Source organism: Colossoma macropomum, unplaced genomic scaffold, assembly GCF_904425465.1.
Source record: "Colossoma macropomum unplaced genomic scaffold, Colossoma_macropomum, whole genome shotgun sequence".
Taxonomy (NCBI): Eukaryota; Metazoa; Chordata; class Actinopteri; order Characiformes; family Serrasalmidae; genus Colossoma; species Colossoma macropomum.
This window is the reverse complement of record NW_023494787.1, coordinates 42,388,957-42,407,044: the sequence shown is the minus strand read 5'-3', so window position 1 is coordinate 42,407,044 and position 18,088 is coordinate 42,388,957. Positions and strand designations below refer to the sequence as shown.

The 18,088-nt window shown below is 38.1% G+C and overlaps 1 protein-coding gene across 1 annotated transcript; it reads left to right on the top strand.

Annotated features, from left to right (window-relative positions):
* The first annotated feature begins 3,893 nt into the window (after window positions 1–3,893).
* On the top strand, window positions 3,894–4,847 carry LOC118804964 (G-protein coupled receptor 4-like). Its single transcript, XM_036565556.1, has one exon. It carries the CDS (start codon window positions 3,894–3,896, stop codon window positions 4,845–4,847), a length of 954 nt encoding a protein of 317 aa, XP_036421449.1.
* Window positions 4,848–18,088: the final 13,241 nt, after the last annotated feature.

Genomic DNA, 18,088 nt, shown 5'->3' with positions numbered 1-18,088 from the left:
TACCAAGCACCAGATACTCTGTTAAATATGGTGGTGGATCATTGATGCTTTGGAGCTGTTTTGCTGCTTGTGGTCCAGAGTTGTCCACTACAGTAGGGAGAGGAGGTGGGCTAATTTTTTCTGTGGTGGTCCCTGTCCAAATGTGTATGTGTGTGTGTGTTCTCTCTCTCTGTTTGTGCAGAGACTGTTCCTCTGTTCTCCTGTGGGATTTGGCACAAGCTTGCAGGATAACAGAATAACAGCCCTGAGGGGCAGACGCTCCAGTCTCCAGACACTCTGGGCTGTTTGTACTCACTGGTTTATTTTTCTGACAGTGAAATGTGACACTGCATTCCACAAACTGCTGCTCAGGCGTGAGATTATTGGACATCTCTTCTTCTGGGTGAAATGCCACTTATCAGTGCAGGTGAAAGGAATCAATTGCCCTAATAGGCGTTCCCCATGTTTGTGAGTTTCAAATTAGATGTAGCGCTTCAGAGAACAGGAAATGGAATTATCTTCATAGTGAAGAATAAATGGTGTGGGCTCCTCGTATAAGATCTTTTTTTCCTTTTGAAATAAAAATTTGATGAACTCTATAAACTTTGCTCAAAAATGCATACCAGTTGAACATCCTGACTATTAGAGCTAGGCCTTCATTTTGGGCCATAAATGTCAAGACCTGGTCAAAATTTGAGGAAAAACTTCCTGAACTGCTTATTTATGCCTTATGTGATTATGCAGTAATGGTGTCAAAATGATCATTAATATGTAATTTATCTTATATGCATTTGCACTCCTTAATAATACCTTTTCATTTGAATGATCAAAGAGAGCACTGATTAAAAAGAGCCCCAACATAAAGCTGTTGCTGTTTTCCATTTCAACAACCTACTGATCAGGCTGCTGCTTGTATTAGCAGTCAAGAAAGCCTAGAGTGATGCTCTTTCTCAAATAATAGGTCCCGCCTACTGGAAATGAAAACATGATTGGTTAATTCACCTGTCACTTCATAATTATCCAGAGGTTATTCTAACACAGTCTCTCCAGAACTTGAAGTATTAACCATTAGGAGAGCTCACTGAACTATATCTACATGGATGCCACAGGGAAAAACAATTCCTGATTGGCCAATTTTGTATAGGCATTTCAAGAATTTAAGCTTTTTGTTTCCATCCAGAACTTTACAATGTAACAGATGTAGTACTGTAATGCTTTCAAAATTTAAATACAAGCATGGTACTATTGAATTAAAATGAACTAAAAGTGACAGACATTAATTTTAGTTCCCAGAAATCATGAGTCCTTCTATGAAAGCCTAGAAGGCCCTGAAGGTTCCCTTCTGATCAGTATAATCCATAAAAGGCAGTTTTCCACAGCACAGTAAAAAATAATAAAACAAAAACAACAAGAACTCTAATCAAGCAGGAATCAACACACCTTTTAGTTCAATTTCCAACAGCTTGAGACAGCTTGTGCCATCATGGTAATGATTCCTTGCCTTTTGGTAATTTCAGGTACTGCAATTGTGCAAGTCTGAAGTGTCAAATTTGACTTTTTGGCTAACTTGATATATACAGTTTGCTAAACTAGATTGTACTAACATGAAATGATTTACTGCACCCACAGTCACAAAAAAATCCTTGATGGTAACATTTATGCAGACTTACCTGTAGAGTCAAGCAAAGCTTCAGCTTTTTCTTGACGCATTAGTTATCTTGCTTTGTTGTCTTTGCTTACCACTAGTTGTGCTGACATGAAATCATATGTGCTTTTCTACACTCAGACAAATGTCTGCATTTACTTAAAATCCAGTGTAGACTCCAGCAAAGCTCATCTTTCTCTCTGTCCAGTGCAAAAATATGATCAAAAACACTTGTTCTGTGCAGACTAACATAGATGGCAATATCATTAGCGTGATCGTTAGCAATACCGTTAGCGTTCGCTAGCTTACCTTAGCCTCTTTCCAAAATAATAATTCTATAAATAGCAACTGATACATCAACAACCCATTCCAGTGTTAGTACAAATCCTTTACATATGTATATATTCCTTTACACAGGACTACATGTGGTAAGGCGTTTTGTTACTGTAGGCCACCAACCCTCCTCCCGGTGATCTACTTTCAAACTGTGTCAAGTTTATTCTGAACCTGCTTCTAACATGCTGCCCCCATTGCCTAAACTAACACTGACACATCTGATCCACCCAACTCATTAGCTGGAGCAGGTGCAGCAAATTGTGGTTGGAACTAGACTCCACAGGAAGGAAGGTCTACAGAACCAGGGGTGATGACCACTGCTGTAGGCCATCTGTTACAGAGTTAATGAAGTGGAAAACTGCTAAATGTTGTGCTGTTCCTGGCTGTTGGAAAGCAAATAGATCATTGCAGCCATGCAAAACATAACTGCAGCCTTCCAGATTATCCAAAAGGAGAGGCTTTCTGAACATGGCACAACACAGGGGATCCAGTCAGAGTAGAGATTGGTTACATATCAGTCTTAAAGGCACAGCAACAAAAACAGCCTGTTTTATTCTTAAACGGGATAAAAAAGGCTGTAAAATTGTCATGGAAATATTAATTCTAACACTTTTCGGTACAAATAAATGTAGGAAGCGGGTCTGTTGTGTTTTTGTTCTTTCATGAAAGTTATGTTTGTGAATACTAGTGTTGTCACAAAATGTTGAAATACATTGAAATTCGATACCGTTTTCAATATCAAAGGCAGATAAAATGAGGGCCTTGTATGTTTTTAGACAAACATATCCAAATAACATAAGATTTCTCTTAGGCTCATGTTCACACAAGCAGTGCACATAGCGTGACATAAGAGGCAAATAGAAATACAGCTATTGTGTCAACAACCTCAATTACCAAATTCTATATTTTTAATGAACAATGGGAGCGTTCAGTTTTCAACACAAATGAATGCTGAGACCATTATTGGAAGCTTCAAGGGAACTCAAAGTTAGCTTAGCTGTTGTTAGCACATATGGCTATTAAACCAAGAATAGGATAATAAACATTTATTAGGACGATAGTTTAATGAGACAAAAATGTTTCAAAATGTTTCAGTGATATTAAAATCACCAGTGTCTTGGAACTCTCTGTACAGGTCAGCTTGCTGGTAATGCTGGAAACATTTTCTGATGAGGACATTTAGACTATCAAATTATCCTACCTGTAGTTTACGAAGCTGAAATTGTCTTCCTAGTTGCCAGCTTCTTGTTTGAATTTTCCCATTCCACCTTAAATGTTGCAGCAGTTCCACATCATTTAATGGGAAATTTTAAACAAGACGCTGGCAAATAAGAAGCTGACATCAACCTTATAGTTTTAAAGCTGGTAGTAGTTTTTAATAAGGTGATTTAAGTTATCAAAATAACCTACATAGAATGTTATGCATGTAGCTACCTATAAATGCTCTATAGTAGAACATTTTGACTTTCCATCTTTTCCATCCTTATTTGCTTCAAAACCATGTCCACACAGCCATCCAACTGTTGTATTTGTCAACTAAGATTGGTTGCAAAGGCTGTACAACTTGCTGCAGCTGCCCTTTTAGCACAACAAACCGCACTGCTAGCAAGGTGGTTACAGAGGCCCATTTGGGCCAAAGTAAGCGCAAGCAGGAAAGTGGATTGGATATGAATAGTATCAATACCACAGGAAACAAGTATTGTGCTGTTTCAAAATGTTCAGTATTGATATGTATTGATATGTCACTTTTTCACAAAGCTATTTAATACAGCACAGCACTACCAACAACTCCAACTACAGTGATGATGATGGTGATAATGATAAGAAAGAGGTTAATTATGCAAGATTGTCCTACTCCACAGTACAGGCTAATAAGTGCTACTGTTTTTTGTCCGTCAGAACATCTTTCAGCAGGAACAACTGTACTGAAGCCATGTGGGAGCAATACAACATCTACTCCAGAACAAACTACACCTTCGACCCTACTCCTTCCCCGTATAACATCACCCCGGAGCAGGTCAACGCTACTCATAAGCCCTTTAGTGTGTTTGATGGCTGTGAACACATGGTGGAGGGCATCCTATTTGACCTGATAGTCCAATGTTTTAATATAGCTGTAGGAGTGCCAGCCAACATCCTGGTCATTGCCATCCTGATCCGCAACAAGCATGAGCCTACCACCTCCGACATCTTCTTAGGCTGCCTGGCCTTCATGGATGCCTACTTTGGCCTCATGGTCCCTATAAGCTTCCTCAACTTCTACCACTGGAGGAGCAAGCAAGGCTGGATGGCCATGAAGTTCTCTTATGGTGTGAAGGACACCAGCGGCCCTCTCTTCCTGTCCTGCATTTGCCTAGACCGTTTTGTGGCCGTGCTCTTCCCCATAGCCTTTGGCCAGCTCAAGGCTATCAAGTACAGGATCAGCCTCTCCGTGTTCGTCCTGTGCCTCACTTTTGCTTATGCCTCAGCCAAAATGATCGGAGGCCTCCCCAACTTTGAGAAAGTGTTCACAGGTGAGATCCTGGCCACGTTTGCCTGGATGGTGGTGTGCAACCTGTCCATTCTTTGGGCACTGAAGCGCTCACGGGGTGCAGGCAAAGACGAGATGCACCCAATGAAGAAGAAGGCCTTTAAGATGGTGCTGTCGCTTCTGGCCATTATTGTGTGCAACTACTTGCCTCCAGTGGCGTTATTCCCCTTCCAGGATCACTATTCTCCAATGGCCTTCATCTGCTACGTTCAGCCAGTGGGTTTTGCCTTCCTGAACATCAGCAGCACCATCCAGCCCCTCATTTACCTGTCCCGCCTAGAAAAGGTGCCCTTTCTGCCCCAGTCCTTCTTAAAGAGGTTCTCCTGCAAAGAGAAAAAAGAGCCCTCACCAGCTTAGAGGACTAGAGGATCTGCACAGGAGACCTGATCTCCAGATTGGTCATGTGATGTTTTGAATGTGGCAATATTTTGCATGTCAAGGTGTTTTTTAGAAAAAAAGGTTCATACTGTCAATGTAAATAACATAAGTGTGTCTAACGTTAATATTTTACCTTTCTGTCTTGACAAACAAGAGCTGACATAATGTATATTAAACTGCTTCATCCATCTCTCTGCCTTTTAAACGTTTTTCATCTGCAGACCCAGAATGGCAGCAAGAATCATAGTTTCTGCAATTTCAGATTTTGGAAAATACCATAGTTGGGTATTTGTGCCAGTGGTGTAGCTGTAGTCAATAAAAATACTAGAAAATATGAAGTCGTCATGGGCAAAGATGGTACCTGAGATACCTGAGGTTTAAATAAGACCCTCCAAGATATTCTCTAAACATTCTCTAATGGTGTTCTAATAAGTAGCGTCTGATCAGGTGCACCTGATCAGTTTGACATGTTTGAAGCAATGATATATGCAGGGGTGCACTTACTTTTTCTACATAAGAAAACTGCTTTACTGTTTATTTCGATTATATAAAGGATGACAAAAATGTTAATTCTAAGTGTCACTTAAATCGCTTCACGTGCCAAGAGCCAGTTTCCACCGCAGTGGTCCATGCCACCAAGGACCTCCCCGCCATCCCTTGCTGGAGGGATTATCTCTCCAAGTTGGCCTGGGAGCGGCTCAGAGTCCCCCGGAATGAGCTGGAGGAAGTTGTGGGGGACAGGGTCATCTGGGTTTTTTTGCTCTCCCAACTGCTACCGCAACCCTTGCGGGATTAAGCGGTTTAAGAAGATGATGACTTGTCAAATCATATCACCTTTGCCTATCAATATCGTTTAAAATCAACATTGTCTTTATCTCCAAATAAAATCTAAACTTTTCATGGGTGTACTCACTTCTTCACATGACTATAAATGGAAACTAAGCTGCAACAACCGCCTGTTTTGAATTCACTGTTTCTCTGATGCAATAAGAACCAACTCATTTGTATATATCCACTCATTCAGACTACAGCAGCTTAGCCCCATCCATTATAAGCAGTGGTTATAAGAAGTTATAAGCAGTGTTTCAGCTCTGAGTGCTTTTTGAATGAGGCAGCCAATCAGGACTGAGTTAATTTTTCTTATATTAGTCTTAAAGGTAAAGCAACAAAGAAAAAAGAAAGGTTGGAAATTCGTCTTGTAAAAACAAATTATGACTCCTTTGGTACATAAAACGAAACAAATGTTAGTGGACCTCAAGAGGAAAAAAAAAATACAGGAAAATGTAGCATATGGGCCCTTTAAAGGCCCTTACTTGAGCTACCTGTTTGTAGCTAGCTAATCCAAGAGCTAATATTTAATACTTGGCTTGTAAAATCATTACAAAAAATATTATTCTTAGATGCAAAGGCATAGGGACCGTAATTACCCTGATCCTAAACGCAATAAGGCACAATCGTAAAACCGCAGTGTGTCCTGAGTGAAAAAAGAGATGACATAAAAGCTAAGAGAATGCATTTGCTTTATGAGTCTTTAAAATAAACACTGGAAGAAATACAGTAAAACAAAGAATTAGGGTCTGAAACATTGTTTGAAAAAATGTATGTGATCAGAACATGTAGTCTATGGAGAAACCTATTATCTGGTCCAACAAAGCATACCATTTGGCTACTTGGACTAGACAGGTACACCAATCTCTACTTGGGAAGAAAGTGCAGGTTCTGAGCTGCGGCTGGCTCTGTACTTCTGCAGATATGACTGGGTCTGTGGCGCCATCATGTGTTTCAGACAAATAAATGACATTATATCATCTACATCAATTCGGTTTTGCCTTGACAATTTCAATGTCTTTCTCTCTAATTACTGAAATAAATATTTAATAGTCTTATTTTAATACTGTGCTTTTAAAAAACATTGAGAACACAACAAATACTGTGCAATATTTCTGTGTAGAGTCTCAGTGTCACAGCATTTGCATACTGCTATGAGTTACTGTATGTAGAATGATGTTTATCAGGTCCATCTGACCAATTTGAAGCATAAATAAACTAAACATAAAACATGCTGTCATAATGCTGCGTTATCCTGATTTCAATGGCATCAAATTTACAAATTTACAGGGGGTCCTGGAGTAGTTTCTTCATTTACAGCCAGTGCTCTATAATCTTATTTGTGTTTAGATCTGCCATGGAAGAGTTATAGACAGAATATATTTTTGGTTGGTTTTTATCGAACCTAGCAGTGGTCTAATAATTTTAGCCCTGTCTGGACACACATCGTCATGATTTTCCAGGCAGATGTCACTTCAAGCTGGGAAAAAAAGGTTTTGCTACTCATCATATTTAGCAAATTCATATTAAACACTTCCCAATTTTGTTAAATGAAGAGTCTCTCAACAGTTTACTTGGCCTGAGTGGTAGAATGTGGTCTCCACCCTCACTCAACTGGGAAAAAGGTATGAAACTGTCACTGGGGCAGTACCGCTCTTGTCACTGGGGTGGTGCCCTCAAGAGTACATCTCAGTACCTTTAGGGAACAAAATTGTACCATAATAATCCATTGAAATAATATTTTCTAAGTTGTATTGACTCCGCACACCCCGTCTCGTCTCCAGGCTTTTGTTTCATTGTCCTGTTTTAAAGCATTAGTTTATGAAAAAGTACAAGTATTTACTTTGCTCCTATGAAAAACTTATTTAAGGTACACAATTGGACTTAAAACCACTATTGTGGATACGTTTACACTGTTTGTACCTTGATGAAAGAAAAATATACCTACACAATATCTTTTTTTCTTACAGAATACACTGGGAGATCATTAGCAAGAGGAGAAAGAAAATAAAGTTAAGAAATTGAGTGAATTTTGGCTACCCACCCAGCATATTCTACAGTGCTGTAAGAGTAAGCAAACAACGCTGCAATATATTGAGGAGAAAACTCTATCGGTGTGTGTATTTGCAGCAAAACACAGGAATTAATGTATTTAATATAAGCTCTGTAGAGATTAGCCTTTTTTCTTTAACGTCTAACAGTGTGAATAAACTCAAGAAGGCCCTGAGGCCTTGATCATAGTGGCAGCATTACAAGACATTTTTGTATGACTGTTACTGCTGCTTATAATTAATCAGTGACCTCAATCGCCTCAAGTAGGTGACTTTGCACATATAAGGAACACTCATGAGATTGAGCTTGAACACATTTGCTTGAATTGTAAAACACATCCTGTTGGCTGTTTGGAAAAACAGGTCGTCATTAGTACACCTGCGTTCACTTTTTCCTTGTAAATAGATTACTCACATGCATAACAGGCATAGTTACCAAAAGTCTCTGGCTGTGTATTTACTTTATGACATTTTACAGGCATCAGAGTGACAGGAATGAATAGTTTTATGATCGTGGTGATTCTTTTACAAACATGTATCTTTAGCACAACAGCAGGGTGAAGACAGTGGTGGTCCATGTCCACAGGTATGTATTTGTGTGTTCTCTTGCTGTTTGTTTCTCTGTTCTCCTGTGGGATTTGGCACAAGTTTGCAGGATAACAGAATAACAGCCCTGAGGGTCTGACGCTCCAGTCTCCAGACACTCTATGCTGTTTGTTGTCTTTGACTTATTTTTCTTCTGACAGTGAAACATGACACTCTTGCTCTTGATCTTTGCTAAATGGCACTTAAGTGACAGAAATCAAGTGTCCTAATAGTCGTTCCTCATGTTTGTGAGTTTCAGATTAAAACTTCAGAGAGCAGGAAATGATCTGTATAGTGAAGAGCTAAAATGGTGAGGCCTCCCTTCTCCATCAAAGATTTTTTTCCCATATACAAAGGAAATATTTCCATATGTTTTTTAAAACTTTTATATGTTTGACATGAATGTAAATATTTAAAAAATGACCCTATTACATATCAAAATGTCTAAAAAACCAAACATCTCAGTTTTTTTATTCATCAGCTGTCCTTTACTGTCCTTTGTCGTGTAAACTCTTAAAAATGATGGTTCTTCATTGGTTCTTTAGTTATGAAAATATAGAATAATTTGCATGATGAAATGGTTCTTCAGATTGATGGAGAATGTGTTGTATATGGTTCTATATGGTACCTTTTTGAAAATGGTTCTATACAGGACCAAAAAGGGTTCTGCTATTTTTACAATGTCAAGTTCTTCAGATTGATGGAGAATGTGTTGTATATGGTTCTATATGGTACCTTTTTGAAAATGGTTCTATACAGGACCAAAAAGGGTTCTTCTGTTGTTACAGACTTGACATTGTAAAAATAGCAGAACACTTTTTGGTGCTGTATAGAACCCTTATCAGAATGGTTCTATACAGAACCATCTACAGCAATCTGCAGAACCCTTTCATGATGCAAAGGACCCTTTCATTATGCAAAGGGTTCTTTCGGTGTTCATGCTTATATATAGAACCATTGTCTTTACCAAAGAACCCTTGAAGAACTATCTTTTTTAAGTGAAAGAAATTTCATGATGAATGGACTCATGGAAGTGTATGGAATAAAATCTCTTTACATTATTTACATTAAAGGCTAAGAACAATTTTGCCTTCTTCTGTAAAGTTTCCATTTTGAAGTAACTTGTTTTTCTTCGGACACTGATGATATTTTGTATCTACATATGTGAATATATTGACATATATTTAAATATTCAAACATTTATATTGTAAAACAAAATATATTATACATATATTTAAAAATGAGCAAATATATGGACACGTTTTTCTCCCATATTAGTTAAATGTTTTTGTCTGTTTGTTTTTAGTTTGTCTGTTTGTTGTTTTAGCACAAAAATTATTTGCGTTTATGTCCAGCGATTCTAAAAAGTATACACACTCTTATTGAAATGCAAACTTTTTGGAATGTGAAGTCGGGAATGAATATAAATGAATGTAAATGAATATAAACGATGGCTGACATTTTTCAGTCTTTAATGGGATTTTGTGACCAAGAAAATTCATAAGAAAAACAAATAGATAATTCAGAACCAAAAATGAAAAATAAAAAATGAGTCAACACCGTGGTTGCATAAATTTGCACACCTACTTATGTTCAGAGTTAAGGTACCCACATTCAGAGTCCAAATGTCATAACTGCCTTTGTAATTAAAGAGTTTCAATAAGTGCATTTAATAAAAGAAATGAAAGAAAAACTGTCAAATCATTATTAAGGTACCACTTGGTCTTTATATACGTTTAAAAGTTTGTAATTTGTTATCACTGTTTTTAATATAAAAACATTTTATTTAAAAATACATGTATACAATGATTTTATTATGATGTTACTACTTTACAATGTTTTTAGTATAATTAAATAGTAGGAACTTGTGAAGAATGAAGAAATGCATGCACAGCAGTGAACAGAGCTGTGAATAACTTCATAAAGATCACAAGTCATAATTAGTTATACAAAAATTAACATCCAGCATAGCTTATACTTTAAAAGCTATCAAATCTGGAGGCAGATAATAACATTTTTTCCTTGAAGCTTTTTTCTTAAATAACTAAAAAGTAAAAAAAAATAAATAAATAAAAAACTTTTAAAAGAAGGCAAACTTCTCTAGAGTATTGGAGTGAGACTTTTCAACATACTGTACCAAAACATGAAACATGATCGGATTTATATCAGAAAGAGCTTTTTGCACTGTTTGCAAGAATCTTAATGGGTGCCATAACATCCTCTTACAGCCTTTTAGTTTTCTTTCTTTTTTTTTACCAAGCTAGATCTGACAGGGTAGAATAAATTGTTCCACCTTGTCAATCTCATGTTAAAGCTTTTGTTAGTAAGACTGTGGCGCCATCAAGTGTTTCATGCAGATACATTACACTTTCCAAACTGCTTCTGTCTTATTTTTCTTGGCAACCTTATGCAGCTACAGATGATAAAGGTTTAACAGCTACATAATGAAGTGTCATTACTGAAAATGCTTTAATGGAGAACTCAGTACTCAGTATTTCTGTACAGATCCTCATAATTCACATTCATATCTGCAGGGTTGTGCAGTTACAAGGTACTGAATAAATGGCAACGCTTATATACACTGATCAGGCATAACATTATGACCACCTTGTTTCTACACTCATTGTCCATTTTATCAGCTCCACTTACTATATAGGTGCACTTTGTAGTTCTACAATTACAGACTGCAGTCCATCTGTTTCTCTGCAAACTCTGTTAGCCCCCTTTTACCCTGTTTTTCAGTGGTCAGGACCCCCATGGACCCTCACAGAGCAGGTACTATTTGGGTGCTGGATCATTCTCAGCACTGCAGTGACACTGACATGGTGGTGGTGTGTTAGTGCGTGTTGTGCTCGTACGAGTGGATCAGACGCAGCAGTGCTGTTGGAGTTTTTAAATACTGTGTCCACTCATTGTCCACTCTATTAGACACTCCTACCTTGTCAGTCCACCTTGTAGATGTAAAGTCAGAGACGATAGCTCATCTGCTGCTGCACGGTTTGTGTTGGTCATCCTCTAGTCCTTCATCAGTGGTCACAGGACACTGTTGGCTGGATGTTTTTGGTTGGTGGACTATTCTCAGTCCAGCAGTGACACTGAGGTGTTTAAAAACTCCAGCAGCACTGCTGTGTCTGATCCACTCAGACCAGTACAATGCAGAGAAACAGATGGACTACAGTCTGTAATTGTAGAACTACAAAGTGCACCTATATAGTAAGTGGAGCTGATAAAATGGACAACGAGCATAGAAACAAGAAGGTGGTCATAATGTTATGCCTGATCGGTGTATGCGATGCAATTTATATATTTGACCTAAGCATAGGCATGAAGTACCTCAGTTTTTCTACAGAAGTGGTTCAAATTTAGATGTCAAATTATGAAAAAAGAACGGGTTGATTATCTTTTCTTGCACAGTTGTTTGCTTCATTTTAAGACCTTTCATCAACACTCTGTGACCATATGTGGTTCCAGTCAGGGCAATATGTTTGTGGCTTGGTCAGATGGTAGACTGAGTCAGTCCTGATCCTACTGTGGCTCCCTTCTTTCTCTATGACTCACAGAGATCCTCTGAGCTGAGTTAATGACAGGATTAACCCGGCAGTCTCCCCTCTACACTCAGCAGGATGTGGACTGAGCCTGCTGTTTCTGTAGATATCTGCAGGCACTCCTGGTATTGCCTATAGTCACAGCAAAGCACTGCAGCAGTTTGGTTGAACAGTGATGATGGACTGAAGCACTGCAGGTACTTTTATTGTTTAGATACACTTGATTCAACAAATTAATTCAATGTGATTCATATAGCAGTTTTTACACACACATTGTCCCAGCTTTCAAGAAAAGCAGGTCCAGACCCACAATAATATTATCTCACCAAGTGAGACTGTCAGGGAAAACCCTTTCAGGGCAAGAGACAGAAACAGAACAGTGAAAAAATACAAAAAATGTAAAAATGTACAGTGGGACCTCTAGTGAAAATGCTCCTATTTTTCATTTCTATCTCATTTCATAGAAAAAAACTAATAAAAATCTATATTATCAGCTTAACAATTTGAGTGAAAAGTGGAATCTTTAAAATTTTTACATTTTAAACAAATTTTAAGAATTTCTTAGTATTTGATATGTTCTACTTTTGCTTTAATGACAGAGTGCACTCAAGCTGGTTTGTTTTGTGTAGTTTGTGCAAAGGCCTCGGATCAGTAGATCAAATCCTAATGAGAGCTGTCTGAACACGAGCTTTGGTGGAAGAGAAAAGACTAAAAATATGTTAAAAATCTGACCTTTTTGCAAAAGCCTCAACATGGACAGCGTCACAAATTTGCTTAAATTTGAGTAGTGATCTAGAAATAGTGCAGAATATTCAATATTTCTTCTTTGTTTTATCATTTTTTTTTCTTTGTTTAAAATTTTTCAAACTTTTGTAAGTGTTGTTTATTTCCAAGTTGAAATTAAATACCAAATTTTCAAATAGGTCTCAGACTTTTGGACCTCACAAAAGCCTCAATAAATACATATCAATTGTTCAGTGTTTAGTGTCCCCATCCTATTCCTTTATTGCGGTTTCCATTCTTTTCAGGAGACTTGCTTTCAGTTCATCAAAGAAATCCACAGGGATATTTTTCCACACCTCCAAAGTTCAGTCTTAGAAGTTGGTTGCGTTTTCTGCTTCTCACAATCCAAGTAATCCCAAACACACTCAGTAATTTCAGTGCTGAGTTGTCTTCTCACAGTAGAAAGATGGACAGAAACACCTGTGTTTTTTTCAGAAGAGTGGAGCTTGATTTTCTTCTGTTGATCAAAGATTAGAGGTGATGGTGACAGTCTGGGTGGTGGACAAAGCACACAAATCCAGCACTTGAGTGAAATTATAATATAATACTCAAGTAAAAATAGAAGTTTTTAATTTAGCTAAAGTACTTGCTTAAATGTATGTAAGTATGTCAAAAGTGAAAGAAATGTAGGGCATTCGAACAATCAGTAAAAGCTCTTGCGTGGTTATTAGCTGTCCCATTTTCTCTATATCTTTTAAAAAGCCCATAGCATGAAAACTCAACTTTTCCTTACTTTCTTGAAGTAAAAGAGTTTGATGTAAGCGCTAAAGTTTTGAACAGTCAAAACAATCCATATATAGAAACTGCGAAAACCAGATGATTTTAAATTCACTGTTTCTGTGACGTCATGAAAACCAATGCATTTACAAACACCATTCACAAAAGTATGTGGACACCTTATAAGTGCTATCACTGTGAAGTGGAAGCACAGAGTGGGGCTGCTGTAGCAAGTACAAATCACCTATTATCTGTTGTATCACTCGCTACAGAGTTCCAAACTGCCTCTGGAAGCCACATTAGCCCAACAACTGTTTGTCAGGAGCTTAAATGGGTTACTATGTCTGAGCAGCTGCACACAAGCCTAAGATCACTATGTGCAATGCCAAGCATTGGCCAGAGTGGTGGAAAGCACATCGTCAATGGACTCTGGAGCAGTGGAAACGGGTTGTCTGGAGTGATGAATCATGCTTAATTATCTGGCAGTCGGATGGACAAATACGTGTTCGGTGGATGGCGGGAGAACACTACCTACAGGAATACATGGTGCCAACAGTAACATTTGGTGGAGGAGGGATGATGGTTCGTTTTTCAGGGTTTCAGGGATGTGGGAAGTAGGTGCTGAGGGCGCTGAGGGCGCTGCAACATCCCATGATTTCAGGATCGTTGTTAAAAATAATAACAGTTAAACATTCTGAATTTCATAATAATTTGAGCGCTAAAAGATCTATATGTGCTTGTTTTACAGAGAAGTTTTTATTTATATATTTTATTTATACAGTCTAAAATCTGTAGTTGTTGTGCGCTTTTTAAGTGACGCCGCATTTTCATTACAGTGAGCCAACAGCTGTTTGCCGGTTTGGGGCCGTGTTGCTCAAACACACGCAGGCTAAGGTGCAAAGAGACTATGCAGAGTTACAGGCCAGTTCTAAACCCCAAACCGGTCTAATATTGTTTTTTTTTAAACTGAAAAATAATAATTTATCGTTATAATGATGATGCGGCGTAAAAAACAATCCCACAGATGCACTCCAAAATTTGTGGAAAGCCTTCCTAGAAGAGTGGAGGCCTGCAAAAGGGGCGTGCGGGGGTGGAAGGCAAATCCAAATCAATGCCATAGTTTTGGAAGGAGATGTCCAACAAGCCTTTACAGGTGTGATGGTCAGTTGTCCACATAGTTTAGGCCGTATTGTGTATACCCACCAGCAGTTCAGTCCCACCCATTCACACTGGGGTTATAAGCAGTGTTTCAGCCCAGAGGGCTTTTTGAATGAGGCAGAACAGAAGAACAGGGCTTATTTACATATATCTGTATTAAACATACATCTTAAAGGTACAGTAACAAAAAACAGCCTGTTTGCTTTTAAGGTGATAAAAAGAGGTTAGAAAATGGTGATGTAAAGAGGAACTATGGCTTTGTTCGGTACAGAAATGCACACAAACATCATAAGTGGACATCAGGTGAAAAAATAAAATACAAGAAAAATGTAGGTTCTGGGCCCTTTAATATGTTTTTTCAACTCCAGTTTTGGAGACTCCTGTTTTCTCCTTTGACCTTCCCCTTCCTTATGCATATATGAGACCTACTCAGAAATATCTCCTGAAAAGTGATGAACTTGCACTTTGACTGGAAATTAAATAAATGAAGAGCAGTCTCCAACTTTCTGAGTAGCGTAAAGGAAATAACCATTGCTAAACATCTGTCGGTCCTGAAATGTGGGTCAAATACAGGATGCTAGATACGAGACCATGGCGGTTAATATGTTCAGTTTGAACTTAAGGCAGGTTTACATCTTCAAGAAGCAGATTAGGAGCTCATGCAGGGGTTGGCTAATCTGAAAAGGATGTGATCCCTTCTTATACTGTGTTCTATCGAACTAGGAAAACATTAACTCTATTCTGGCCTGCCAGTTAGACCACCACTAAGGACCAGCAGGTGTAAGCCATGTCCTGCAGAGGCAGCTGAGTTAAACTCCTGGATGGCACACAGGGCCTGGGTAGTGTTCCTCTGTTAGAGAGGTTATTAGCACTGTAAGGCATTAGATCCTAATCACTCAATAGTGAGTATTTTGGCCTGCATAAATCTAACACACTGATAAGCAGCTTTGTAATGAAGACTTTCCTGCTTAATTCCCCTGATGCTTTGTAAAGATACAAAATACACAGTGTCAGACTGAAAGCACTGAGTTGTGTTACATTCTCTCTGTTGAGGAAGGACTTTGAAGTCAGTGCAGCATGTGTAAGTAATCACTATTACTTGCTTTATAAGTTTGGCACACCAAGTTTGGCTTTATAGTGGAAAAAATCTAAAAATAAATGTACTGCATGGTTGTACACACTCACTCCATCATGACATCCATCCTTTGGTGAGCTGTTTCCACTTACAGTGTATTATTGTGGCAACAGAGGAGAAATAATGCTTTAAAAATCAATGCACATGTTTTCATGTGCCTGAACTGAGTGCAGACCATTTGACGCTTTCATGCAGAGACAAATATGGACCATTCTACCCAAGTAGTTTGAACTGTGGTTTGAACTGAGGATTGAAGAAAGAAATCTGTCTGCCTCTGGCAAAAAGCTAAAACCGGACTGAGATTGGATCTTCCAGTAGGATTCAAAACAGGCCTACAAGCCCAAACAGAAATGGATCACTGACCACAAAATCACGCTATGGGTTTAACCTTTTAAATTAAAATTTATTCAAAAATGCTGTTTCACGTTTTTATCTCACTACAGAAAAACGGCGGAGCCTTATTTTGGCCACGCCCTTGCATTTTAGAGCAGGAAGTGAGACTGCATCCCTGTCCCTCATGGCCACATAGTGAGCAGTTAGATCCCATTGTTTTGAAGTAAAAATGTCCCAAACTCAGTGTTTCACACATATTTTCATCATTAATGGCTTTAGACCTCTAGGTGGTGCGCGCCATTCAGTTAGAGTTGTCACATTGTTATGATATCTTATTGCTCACAAATTGATATTTAAAAATAAAACAAAATAAACAATATTATTACCAGGAATAATCCATGCATTTTCTGACACATATTCAGTCATTTCAGAAATTCAGATATCAGTTTCTCGTTCTTTAGAGTGGCAGGTTTTGATTTATTGTTTGTCATGGAAATATATAAATTCTGGGTCAGATCTGTACATATATGTGATATATATATATATTTAAGAAAAATACTTTCATAACAACGAATGTGACCAGGGTAAAAGAAAGGACTATAAGTGTAATGTAACGGAGGAAGTCAAAAAATGACCACAGTACAGTAAATAAGTGCAATGTAAATTACAAAGGTAAAGCAGGTCAATGCATCATTTCTGGATTCTGCTGCATTTAATGCATAAAAACTTCATAACTGTGGATCAAAACACAGGAGCATCAGTAGACAATCAGACTTAACATGCAAGACTCAAACACCTTCATTTGCTCAAAGTCCTTAAAGCAAACAGCACAGGTACATACATACAGTAGACAGTCATGCTACACAGTTCGCAAAAGTTAGGAGCCGTGTAGTTTGGGGTTTGCGGCCCTTCAGAACAAAAGAAACTTATGCCACATCACAGACTCCAAATGCACCACAACAAAACTAAACAACTATCTGCATTTGATTTTAATTAGAGTTCTACTGGGATTATTTATGAACTAAGTGATGTGTCAACTTTATAAGTTGAATAAAGAAAAAAATAAGCAGAAATACATTCTCAAAAGAGGTAGCTCAATGTTCTACTTCAAGTGGCAGACCTTTCCTGACAAACCAGCGCTCCAAATGCGGATGCTCTGTAGTATATTGACACTAATCACATAATGTTGCTAGAAGTAATGTGAGCTTTGCTGTTAGCTGAGGGCTGCTGCTCACTCACAGAGAATGTTTTTTAACAGGTCAGTATGTGCATGGTGCATCTTCATTCACCCAACCTCTCTGTTTTAACTTACAACGCTTACTACATCACTGGTGTGGAAGGTTTTGTGAACAAAGGCACCTTTAAACAATATGTAATCAACAATATAGAGTATGTACCTTTTGCAGTGATCATCCCAAGAGCCTCTGAATTTATTACACATAATTCAAAGCTGGGAAGGACACGTCCTCCCTGGCCCCCCTTATTTTGCACTAGTGAAAAAATGCTGCATGTCTGAAACACTGCCATCTTGAAGCCTTTTGTTCGTCAATTTTAATTAATAACAGTATGTCATACAATGTCAGAAACCACATAAGCAAGCACTTGACAGCAAGGTTGACGTGATGATTTGGGCATGAAGTTTGCATTCTGGTAATTGGTGAGCTTTAAGCTTCCACTACCTTTAGCTATGTTAGTGGTATACAGTCCTATGCAAAGGTTTGAAAACCCCAAGTCTAATTTCATATTTGGTTGATTTTCAAACTGAAAATAAGTGCACTTCATATACAGGGAACAAACTTAAATATGCCAATTTTAATGCACAATTTTTATTTATTTTCTGAGTTTAACATATTTTGCACAGGCCATATTAGATGTTTTAATTTTTTCCCAAATATGTAAAATTCAGCACATAAACAACAATTGTGCATTAAAATTTGCAGAACATAGGTTTACAATGCCAGAGAGGGTAATCAGGGGAGTACAAGCACAAGAACGTTATGACCAAGTGTAGCTCTGTAGATATTTAGGGGTCAAACCAGTTTGCTGATTGTAACTGACTCTTGTACAGTGGATAGAGATTAGATG

Coding starts and splice junctions, on each gene's coding strand:
- LOC118804964 (XM_036565556.1), top strand. CDS start 3,894: ATGTGGGAGCAATACAACATCTACTCCAGAACAAACTACACCTTCGAC.